The sequence below is a fragment of the Cherax quadricarinatus genome, chromosome 68, assembly GCF_038502225.1.
Source record: "Cherax quadricarinatus isolate ZL_2023a chromosome 68, ASM3850222v1, whole genome shotgun sequence".
Lineage (NCBI taxonomy): Eukaryota > Metazoa > Arthropoda > Malacostraca > Decapoda > Parastacidae > Cherax > Cherax quadricarinatus.
The window spans coordinates 5,359,857-5,372,401 of record NC_091359.1 but is presented as its reverse complement, the minus strand read 5'-3'; the positions used below and the strand labels follow the sequence as shown (position 1 = coordinate 5,372,401).

The 12,545-nt window shown below is 38.5% G+C and overlaps 1 protein-coding gene across 1 annotated transcript in view; it reads left to right on the top strand.

The window, feature by feature from the left end:
• The first annotated feature begins 768 nt into the window (after positions 1–768).
• Positions 769–12,545, top strand: part of LOC128697798 (ribosomal protein L7A) — a 20,622-nt gene continuing 8,845 nt past the window's right edge. Inside the window, exons 1-2 of the mRNA XM_053789711.2 lie at positions 769–924; positions 6,714–6,840. Of these exons, the coding sequence (XP_053645686.1) occupies positions 910–924; positions 6,714–6,840 (142 nt within the window). The 5' untranslated portion in view covers positions 769–909. The remainder of the gene's footprint in view (positions 925–6,713; positions 6,841–12,545) is intronic.

The following is a 12,545-nucleotide window of genomic DNA, read 5'->3' as shown; positions in this document are numbered from 1 at the left end:
AGGTACCTAATGAATGAAGCTACAGAAAGGGAAATGAGTGATTTCTTGTATTGTAAGATGATTCTCTCTTTATTGTTAATGTAAATAACTCAGTTTACTTTACTTCTATTGCATCTCGTTTTATTGTAACTGATTTTCACACAGTTGAGTTACCTAGTTGTTTTAACTTTCAAGGTTTTAATCATGACTGATTTCTATTGTAACTTACTGCTAGGTTTTAAATAATAAGATATTACAAAGACCCCAATGGAAATAAGTCACTTTGTCTGACTTTTTTGCGGGGTTATATTAGGTAATTTACACATATGCTACTATGGTTATACTGCTAAATAAACTAATTAACCCAAAACTAGTATTTAGTCACTTAGCCATAATACCAACTTACCTCATAATTTGTAATATTTTAAAATTAAGAATTAAACTAAGTCTGCCTGAAATGCCTAGCCATGCTAGGTGTTCTAGTGGTACACTCTGTAATTATTATTTTACTACATGTAAACCACACAATAACCAAATTCTGTAAACTCAGCATTGTAATCCTTATGGAGAATAAACTTTGAATTGAATTGAAGACCAACATTTTTAAATTTGGCGGCATGTTATGAGGTGGGACATTCACGTTATCTTTTCCCCTAAAAAGAGGAAAGAACACAAATGCCCGATGTTTACTATACAAAAATAACCAAAGATTTAACTTATAAAACTAAAACTTGTGTATTGAAGAAAAAAAATGACAAGAGCGAGTAAATTAGAGGAAAGAACCAAAAAATATGTGAGTGAAGGTTGAGGGAGGCTGCTGGAGCGCTGTTCCGTCTTTCTCTCAGCACCTCCAACAGCACAACTACTAAGACGCTGCCTCTGCTGATTGTGCTCTCATTAACTCTGATAGGGAAGTAGGAGGTCTTCATCATGGTTCAGAAGAAGGTACAATGCAGTATCCGCTGCTTTCTAGTTGTTTTGTTATTGTTGTATTGATTTTTAGCGAGGTTTTCAGTATTTTCATCACGGCACTTAGCATTCAGCACCCGCCATATTTTTCATGTATTTTTTTTTTTAAATGTATTCAACTTTTAATATTTAAGCATTAATAGGAGCTTTTATTCTTGCAAATCTTTGCATTTTTTTGACGATTGTGCGTAATTTAAAAAAAATAATTTTTGGTTATTAGCGTTATGTACCAACAACACGTGGCGAGATGAATCTTACTTTTATAACGTCACAAAGCTGTTATTGTACTTAATTCTTAAGGTTAATTGTATCCCGCTTCACACTACATTTCTTACTCGAATGATATTCTCATTAGGGTCAAGTTTATGTTTCCTTTGTATGCAGATAGTGTTCTTGGATTTCTTGGAAAGACCCATCAGATAGAGACAGTGTACTCGAGAGATCGTAATAACACTATTGTGAAAGTCGCAGAACTGGTGGAACTCTAACCCATGGCAGGAAAGACATGAAATTGGTAGGTTAGTGTACCAACCACACTGGCCTGCCAGTGTCGCCTGTTACGGTTCATGTTCTTACCCGTTCTGTGATTTATAGGAAATGTCCTGGAATAGTCTTGAAGTAAATTGATTAAACAGCCTATTGCTACCTGCAGTAACAGCCGGTTGATCAAGCACTGAGGCCCGATCATGGGCCACAGGCTGCTGGGGTGACCCCAGCAGCCTGGTAGATAGGTAGACCCCTCGGCCGATTGGATTTGTTGCTCCCAATAAATCTGCTCTGGCTTGTCAAGTACACAGAACAACACGAAGTAAAAAAAAAAAAAAAAAAAAAAAAGTGGGGGTGGGTGGGCTTTGGATATAATATGTTGGCAAATTTCCCAGTGACTGTCTCATGGGCCAGTAGACCTGCTGCAGTGTTCCTTCTTATGTTCTTACCGAGAAAGTTTTAGTTTATGAATGTTAAGTGATTTTTAAAGTCCAGACAAAATAATTTGTTCCCAACCCATGCACTTAAATTGATTTTTATTCTGAACAAAAATTAATATTTTTAAGTCATTTCAGTCACTAAAGCAAGTGGTATTGTGACTATGTACTTTTCAGAGGCGATATACAAATTTTGTTTGTTACTTGTAGGCTTGCATGTATGCAGTTTTATATTAAAATGTAGCTTACATCTGTTTGGTCTATTAACTTGCATGCATATTTTAAGTGCACAGTTTGATTGCTTTCCATACATGGGGCCCACCAAAATTGTTCCCAATTGGGCCCCGCACCTCCTAAGGCCGGCTCAGCCCCTCGGGGAAAACAAGCCATACTGTTCGGCATGAATAGCAAGCTGAAAATGGTAAATTATTGGGGGATTCCTTTGATCCAAGCTTGTCAATTAATAGTGAATAATGTTGGTGCCTATGGAGAGACTGTCTACCTACTGAGGCTGGCAGGATCCTATGTCTAGCTCTACAATGTGTAGATGATTCTTGTTCGTGGTACTGTTCTAACAGACAACAAATCTCTCGGAACAAAATGGGATTCCTGGGCCTGGATCCAAGAGCATATAGGCCAGTTTGCATTAGAAGTGGATAAGCAGCTGAACTTAAATAATTTATAAAATGCTTACAGCAGTGTGCTAAGATATATATGTATTTTTTTTTTCAACAAACTGGCCATATCCCACCAAGGCAGTATGGCCCAAAAAGAAAAACGAAAGTTTCTCTTTTCAAATTTAGTAATTTATACAGGAGAAGGGGTTGCTAGCCCCTTGTTCCCGGCATTTTAGTCTCCTCTTACAACACGCATGGCTTACGGAGGAAGAATTGTTCCACTTCCCCATGGAGGTAAGAGGAAGTAAACAAGAACAAGAACATGAGAATGAAGGAACACTGCAGAAGGCCTACTGGCCCATGCGAGGCAGGTCCAAGTCTCCTACCGGCTTATGCCAATGCACCCAACCTAGTCAGGTCAGGTCACATTGACTTAAGGGAGGAACACGGCAACCGACCTGGTAGCACAAGCTATCAGGTCCAACTCACATCCACTCATTTATTTATCCAACCTATTTTTAAAGCTGCACAACGTTCTGGCCTCTATAACTGTACTTGGGAGTTTGTTCCACTCATCCACAACTCTATTACCAAACCAGTACTTTCCTATATCCTTCCTGAATCTGAATTTTTCCAACTTAAAACCATTGCTGTGAGTCCTGTCTAGGCTAGATATTTTCAGCACACTATTTACATCCCCTTTATTCCTGTCTTCCATTTATACACCTCAATCATATCCCCTTTAATTCTATGTCTTTCTAGAGTGCAGATTCAGGGCCCTTAGTCTATCCTCATAGGGTAGGTTTCTGATACATGGGATCAACTTTGTCATCCTCCTTCGTACATTTTCCAGAGCATTTATATCCATTCTGTAATACGGTGACCAAAACTGGGCAGCATAATCTAAATGAGGCCTAACCAAGGATGTATAGAGTTGAACAACCTGAGGACTCCTATTATTTATGCTTCTTGATATGAAGCCAAGGATTCTATTAGGTTTATTGCGAACACTTATGCACTGTTGTCTTCGTTTCAGATTACTGCTAACCAGAACTCCTAAATCTTTTTCGCAATCCGTAATATTAAGATCTACATTTAGTTCATATGTGGCATGGTTATTGTCCTGTCCAACATTTAGAACTTTGCATTTGTCTATATTAAACTGCATCTGCCACTTCTCTGACCACTGCATCAGTCTATTCAAATCTTACTGGAGTGCTCTAATGTCCTCATCAGAATGAATTCGACGGCCTATTTTGGTGTCATCGGCAAACTTGCTGATGTCACTCTTTATGCCCTCATCTATGTCGTTTATGTAGATTGTGAACAGCAGGGGGCCCAACACTGACCCCTGTGGAACACCGCTTGTGACGCTTCCCCACTCTGATTTCTCCCCATTTATGCAAACACTCTGCTGCCTATTTGTCAATCATGCCTCTGTCCAGGAAAAAATTTCTCCTATTCCACGTGCCATAATTTTCCTCAGTAGTCTCTGATGTGGGACCTTGTCAAAAGCCTTACTGAAGTCCATATACACAATATCATATTCATTACCATGATCCACCTCCTCAAATACCTTAGTGAAAGAAGTTAATAAATTCGTAAGGCAGGAACGCCCCTTTGTAAAACCATGCTGAGATTCGTTGATTAATTTATGCTTTTCAGGGTGGCTACAAACTGCCTCGGCAATTATTGATTCCATAAATTTTCCCACTATGGAGGTTAGGCTTATTGGTCTATAGTTCGAAGCTGAGGACCTGTCACCTGCTTTGAAAATAGGTATCACATTTGCCATTTTCCACTTATCTGGCACCATGCCAGTTTGTAGTGATATGTTGAAAAGATTAGCCAAAGGTTTGCTAAGCTCCTCTTTACATTCCTTTAGAACCCTTGCATACAATTCATCAGGACCTGGGGATTTGTTAGGTTTTAATTTATCTATTTGCCTAAGGACAAGAACTAGAAAGAAAATAGAAGAAAACCCAGAGGGGGGTATGTGTATATATATGCTTGTACATGTATGTGTAGTGTGACCTAAGTGTAAGTAGAAGTAGCAAGACATACCTGAAATCTTGCATGTTTGAGCCAGACAAAAGACACCAGCAATCCTACCATCATGTAAAACAATTACAGGCTTTCGTTTTACTCACTTGGCAGGACGGTAGTACCTCCCTGGGCGGTTGCTATCTACCAACCTGCTACCTAGGATATGGAGCGTTATTTTATAAAATATTTTCTGCATTTCACTGCATAACACAAGGTCGGAATGGGAATGGCTGCCATCACTCGTCACATAATGGCATATTTTATTCATTCTAGAGTATACAGTGGACCCCCGGTTAACAATATTTTTTCACTCCAGAAGTATGTTCAGGTGCCAGTACTGACCGAATTTGTTCCCATAAGGAATATTGTGAAGTAGATTAGTCCATTTCAGACCCCCAAACATACACGTACAAACACACTTAAATAAATACACTTACATAATTGGTCGCATTCGGAGGTGATCGTTATGCGGGGGTCCACTGTATATCATGTTTGTGTTATTTGTATTGTTTGTCAGATCATTTGTGATAAGTAAGTTGTAAAGTTGATATTAGCATTATATTGAAGTATTTTGTCCTGCCTCCCAAGAGCAGAAATTCCACTGGAATGGATTAATGGCATTTCAATTAATTTAAATGAAGAAAATTGATTTAATATACGAGCAAATTGAGTTACGAACTAAGTCACAGAACAGATTAAACTCGTCAGTCAAGGTTCCACTGTATGCCTTTCCTGAAACTACAGATTTAGTACCCTCAGTCTATCCTTGTAAGAAAGATTTCTGATACATGATCAACTTCATCCTTCTGTTTTCCAGTTATGTGTCCATTCTGTAAAAGATCAAAACGTTCAGTTTACCAAGGATGTGTAAATTTGAAGTATAATCTGAGGGCTATACGCAAATAACCCACACTTGAGGAGGTGGAGCTAATAATGTGGTCCGACTTGGACCATTCAGTCACAAAGGAAGCTTGTTATTTAGGCTTTTTGATATTAAGCAAAAATTTTTTTTAGCTTTATTGCAACCCAGGGATATAGCAAGTGCATTTCTAGCAAGGCAAATTATTGCTAGTGTAACCCAGTAGTCCTTAAGGTTCTCAACCCATCAGTCAGCTACTATATTCTGTATAATTCTTCTTTCAACAAACTGGCCGTATCCCACTGAGGCGGGGTGGCCCAAAAAGAAAAACAAAAGTTTCTCTTTTTAAATTTAGTATTTTATACAGGAGAAGGGGTTACTAGCCCCTTGCTCCTGGCATTTGTCACCTCTTACAACATGCATGGCTTACGGAGGAAGTATTCTGTTCCACTTCCCCATGGAGATAAGAGGAAATAAACAAGAACTAGAAAGAAAATAGCAGAAAACCCAGAGGGGTGTGTGTATATGTATGCTTGTACATGTATGTGTAGTGTGACCTAAGTGTAAGTAGAAGTAGCAAGACGTACCTGAAATCTTGCATGTTTGAGACAAAAAAAAAAAAAAAAAGGGACACCAGCAATCCTACCATCATGTAAAACAATTACAGGCTTTCGTTTTACTCGGCAGGACAGTAGTACCTCCCTGGGCGGTTGCTGTCTACCAACCTACTACCTGCTTTCTGTATAATTATTGGAATTTGTTGACAAAAACTGAAAATTCTCCAAATTACATTTCTTTCTTTCAACACACCAGCTGTATCCCACCGAGGCAGGGTGGCCCAAAAGGAAAAATGAAAGTTTCTCCTTTTATTTTTAGTAATATGTACAGAAGGGGTTACTAGCCCCTTGCTCCCAGCATTTTAGTCGCCTCTTACAACACGCATGGCTTATGGAGGAAGAATTCTGTTCCACTTCCCCATGGAGATAAGAGGAAATAAACAAGAATAAAAAAGAAAATAGAAGAAAACCCAGAGGGGGGTGTATATATGTGCTTGTACATGTATGTGTAATGTGACCTAAGTGTAAGTAGAAGTAGCAAAACGTACCTGAAATCTTGCATATTCATGAGACAGAAAAAAAGGACACCAGCAATCCTACCATCATATAAATCAATTACAGGCTTTCATTTTACATTCACTTGCCAGGACGGTAGTACCTCCCTGGGCGGTTGCCGTCTACCAACCTACTACCTACCAAATTACATATTGGAACAAAATATTCTAAAGGTTTAGCTCAGTCTAATGCTTTTTATTAATTTCAGGTAAAGGGGAAAGGAAAGGGAAAATTTAAGAAGGTAGCAGCAGCTCCCTTGGTTACTAAAAAAGTGGTAGTCCCCAAGAAGGTTGTCAATCCCCTCTTTGAGAAGAGGCCTAGGAACTTTGGTATTGGTAAGTAATATTGCATTTTGGAAGTTTCTTGTGGATAGAATACAGTAAGCCCCGTACATAATTATGTGGAAGTTGTATCGTATTTAATAAAAAAGGACATCATGAATTCTTCCTTAAATAATGGTACTTGATAGCTTATTTCCCTAGTCTACCAGTTTTTAAATTATTTAATTGGCAAAATACTTAAATTTTGTACAACTGAATAAAGGTAAATCTAATGCATTCCCAACTTACCTTTAGGAAGCGTTGAAAGATAATATGGTATTGAGCATGGCTTAGGAGATGCTCCTAAAATGGGCATGAAAAGTTGAAAGTGCATGATTTTCCACCAAATCTTTCAGTGGGCTGCAGAAAACAATATGAAGTTCAATGATAAGAAATTTCAATTACTCAGATATGGTAAACACGAGGAAATTAAATCTTCATCAGAGTACAAAAATTCTGGCCACAAAATAGAGCGAAACACCAACGTCAAAGACCTGGGAGTGATCATGTCGGAGGATATCACCTTCAAGGACCATGACATTGTATCAATCGCATCTGCTAGAAAAATGACAGGATGGATAATGAGAACCTTCAAAACTAGGGAGGCCAAGCCCATGATGACACTCTTCAGGTCACTTGTTCTATCTAGGCTGGAATATTGCTGCACACTAACAGCACCTTTCAAGGCAGGTGAAATTGCTGACCTAGAAAATGTACAGAGAACCTTCATGGCGCGCATAACGGAGATAAAACACCTCAATTACTGGGAGCGCTTGAGGTTCCTAAACCTGTATTCCCTGGAATGCAGGCAGGAGAGATACATGATTATATACACCTGGAAAATCCTAGAGGGACTAGTACGGAACTTGCACACGAAAATCACTCGCTATGAAAGCAAAAGACTTGGCAGACGATGCAACATCCCCCCAATGAAAAGCAGGGGTGTCACTAGCACGTTAAGAGACCATACAATAAGTGTCAGGGGCCCCGAGACTGTTCAACTGCCTCCCAGCATACATAAGGGGGATTACCAACAAACCCCTGGCAGTCTTCAAGCTGGCACTGGACAAGCACCTTAAGTCGGTTCCTGACCAGCCGGGCTGTGGCTCATACATTGGTTTGCGTGCAGCCAGCAGTAACAGCCTGGTTGATCAGGCTCTGATCCACCAGGCCTGGTCACAGACCGGGCCGCGGGGGTGTTGACCCCCGGAACTCTCTCCAGGTAAACTCCAGGTATAGGAATTTCTGGATGCAGGAGAGTTTTATTGAAAGTCAAAATGTATGTTTCTCTGTAGTTTCAGGTTTTTGTGGAAACTAATGTGCATCAGACAGACCTTGCTTGTATGTAAATTTTAAACATGGGTTTTTTAATTGCTTAGCTGTTGCACAAATAGTTGTTGCATGACTAAATTGTTTGAGGGTTGATTGGCCGTAGTTGCATAGGTACCCATTCCAAGGTTAATTTTTTTCTTAGCTCTTAAAGTTAGTTAACCCTTTCAGGGTCCAAGGCCAAAATCAGAAGGGGTGCCTTTGTGTCCAAGAAATTTTGAAAAAAAAAAAAAATTCTTATCGAATTAGATATTTTTGTGAAGGTAATAAAATGAAAAAAAAAATCTGATTAGGACTTACCGAGATACAGTGGCTGGAAGTTGACCCAAAACGACCGGGTGGCAGCAACATCAGTGACTTCAGCAAAATCGCATTTTTTTATTTTAGGTTTTTTATAATTTTTAATTTTTTCTAGTAACATTTGTGACCTGTGAGACCAATATAATGTATATTGTATAAGTGTACACTCACTGTATTCAACACAATAACTGTACTAATTTATTATATTGCTTACAAAACTTGTTTACAAGTTTATTGTAAACTGAATGATGAAAATATTAGTGCGGTTATTGTTGAATACAACGGTACCATATGGTACAATGGTGCCATAGGGTGCAATGGTACCATATAGTACAATTGTGCATATTGTACAATGGCACATGATAGTGGTACCATATGGTACAATGGCACATGATACAATGGTAGAATATGGTACAATGGCACCATCTGGTACAATGGTACCATGATACAATAGTACCATATGATGCAATGGTACCATATGGTACATTATACCATACAATACAATACCATATGGTTCATTGTACCATATGGTACTATTGTATTCAACACAATAAACACTAATATTTTCATTATTTGGTTTACAATTATTTACAACAAATATGCAAAAATGTTGTATATTAGTAATGTTCTATTATATATTTACAAATGTACAGGAACTCAACATGTTCCTTGAGGTGGATGAGAAAGCAAAACTGCTGAGTCAGTAGCAAGGGAGTCTGTAACTAGCTTGAGTTGCCACTCGCTCAGTCTTGGCTAGTCTCTCCTGCCACCAACACCTATTGACCATGTGGTACACAGTATCATATGTTACAGGGTACCATATGGTACATTGTACTATATGGTATAGGGTACCATGTAGTATAGGATAACATATGGTGCAGGGTACCATATGGCACAGGGTACCATGCGGTACAGGACACCGTATGGTACAGATACAGGGATCCCTATGGAAATGAGTCACCCTGACTCTTTTGAGTTATCCTAGGATTTTATACATATGCTGCTATGTATGATAATCTATGTAATTGTATTTCTGTACACCTGAATAAACTTACTCAAGTGCATGTGGCATCATGAGTAAGTTTATTTAGGTATACACAAATAAAGTTACATAGAATATCATACTTAGCAGCATATGTTTGGAGAACCTAGGATAACCCAAAAAAGTCACTTATTTTCTTTAGGGACCCTGTATCATATGGTGCAATGTACTATATGGTGCAATGTACTATATGGTGCAATGTACTATATGGTGCAATGTACTATATGGTGCAATGTACTATGTGGTGCAATGTACTATGTGGTGCAGTGTACTATGTGGTGCAGTGTACTATGTGGTGCAGTGTACTATGTGGTGCAGTGTACTATGTGGTGCAGTGTACTATGTGGTGCAGTGTACTATGTGGTGCAGTGTACTATGTGGTGCAGTGTACTATGTGGTGCAGTGTACTATGTGGTGCAGTGTACTATGTGGTGCAGTGTACTATGTGGTGCAGTGTACTATGTGGTGCAGTGTACTATGTGGTGCAGTGTACTATGTGGTGCAGTGTACTATGTGGTGCAGTGTACTATGTGGTGCAGTGTACTATATGGTGCAGTGTACTATATGGTAGCAATGTACTCTATGGTAGCAATGTACTCTATGGTAGCAATGTACTCTATGGTAGCAATGTACTATGTGGTAGCAATGTACTATGTGGTAGCAATGTACTATATGGTAGCAATGTACTGTGGTAGCAATGTACTATATGGTAGCAATGTACCATATGGTAGCAATGTGCCATATGGCACCATGGTACCATATGGTTCAAAACCATAGAATTCTTCTTCAGCTCCACTTCTATCAGTCTTAGAACTGTAAGTTGTTAAGAAAGGAGTAAGAATTCACCCAGAGTGAGTGGGGAGTGAGAGCTTCCTTGCCGCCAGGCATAATGAGCAAAGCTACTTTGACGACGTTCCCACAATGCCATGCGGGCGTCCAGATTTTTTCTATAGTGTGCACACTGACCACCCAGACCCATTCTATCAGATGTAGGCCTACCAGCCTTCTCGCACTAAATTTGATGCCGCTAGAATTTTGGCGTAGATCTACGGTTTGGACCCTGAACGTAAAGCCGTAGATCTACGGGACGGCTAATACATCTCCATAATTGATGAGTAATAACTTCCATGGTATTACCTGTAGATAGTATTATAGTACAAAACTGCTGGAGTAGTGTATTATTCTCAAAAGATTGTAAATACAGTTATCCCTTGAACAACTAAGTTTTGAACTGTGCGGATCCACTTAAACGTGGATTTTTTTAAATGATTTTTTATTTGCGACTGAAATTTCTTTTAGAAAGTTAAGTGTCATGAATGCATAAAATGTACTTTGATACTAGTCTTATTTGCTACCATAAATTATACACAAATCTATTATGCAGTAACACAGTAGATATATCACAATATGCAGAACAACTACTGTGAAAAAAATAGTGAACTTCCAAGTGCTTTTGTGATTTCTCATTAATATTATCAAGGAACTGTAAAAATAAAAGATAAACAGAAAGGCACATAGAGATTGCACTTTGCGGTCAGCTTGCAACACCTGACCTTTTTATGGTGTAGGAAGGTAGTTGAAGACCAGTCAAATTGAGCTTATGTTCTACCTTGGCTTTAACCTTTTTCAGGGTCACAACCCCTGCTCTCAAACTTGCTCTGAGTCGAAAAATTTAAAAAAAAAAAAAACTTGTGAAATGGTAGAGAATCTTTTTCTGAAGGTAATAACACAAAAAGTACAAAATTTGGTGGAAAACTGGCAAAATTTCACTCGTGAATTTTGCTGTCAGTGATAGTGGTACCTCGAGTTACGAACTTAATTCATTCTAGAAGACTGTAGGAGTGCTGATACCGAACAAATTTGTTCCCATACCGAGTAACGTAAGTTAGGTTAGTCCGTTTCAGACACCCAAAAATATTTGCAAAAGCACTTACAAAAATATACTTACATAATTGCTCGAGTTGGGAGCTGTTTGAAACTCGAGGTACCACTGTATTTACACATCAATGATTTTCTCCACTTTGAGTCTAATTTTAGGCCAATGACATTGTTCTTGTTGACCAAATCCTTAGTTATTTTCCTAGTACGTATGTCAACATTTTATAAATTGAGCACAAGAAATCACCCAGTCACCCATTTCAACTACCCAATAGTGATCACAAATTGGTAATTTGGCCAATTTCATACTTGAAAAATATTAGTTTCAAAATATGGTCCAGAATAAACAATGTAGGCATTCCTGGCACTAAAATAACATTGCCTCTGTTCATTAGTTTAGTTTCAAGCCTTTACACATTAGTTCCATTTTAATTTTTTATTTACACAAAAATAGAATATTTACTGTTATGCAGTACTGTAATAATTGTATAAATATCGCTCCATTCATGGGTGCACATTAGACCCACCAGTTGACATGTATTGGACATGACTTAATTTGTTGCCGCTACTTTGAGTCCTAAAATCAATCGAATGATCTATTTCTGTAATTTGTCTTCCATTCTGTCAAATGAGACCAAGAATACAACAATAAAAACTATAGGAGGATACACCACAAAGTTGTTGTTTTAAATAAAAAGTGGTCTGGTTTTTCCCATTATGCACTGCTTGCTGTAGGATTTTTATATAGTGCATACTTGCCGCATAGACCCTTTCCCTTGTACCTAGACCCTCATTTACCATTCATGGCTTAGCTGAGCTCATCATGTAGAATGAGACCAACCCGGGTGCTTCAAAGCTGTAGTACAGTGGGACCCACCCCTAAAGGGTAAATTAAGCATTTTCTCCCATTTGGTGGCTGTCCTTATTTGGGGGAAGGGGTAATGATTGTTGTAGGGTATTTGATGTATTTGGAAAGTGCCTTTTATTGTTATAGCAGAGCATATAAAGTAAAGCAGTGGTAGAAATAGGCAACATCGTATAAAAAAAAAAAACAGCCCTTTGTCTTGTTGTACATGTATTTTTATAACCTTATCTGAATGTAGGAGACTTTAAATAAGTGTAGTGGGCACTTGCACATAGGTTACAGGCCCAGTGTTAGGGGGGGATGTTT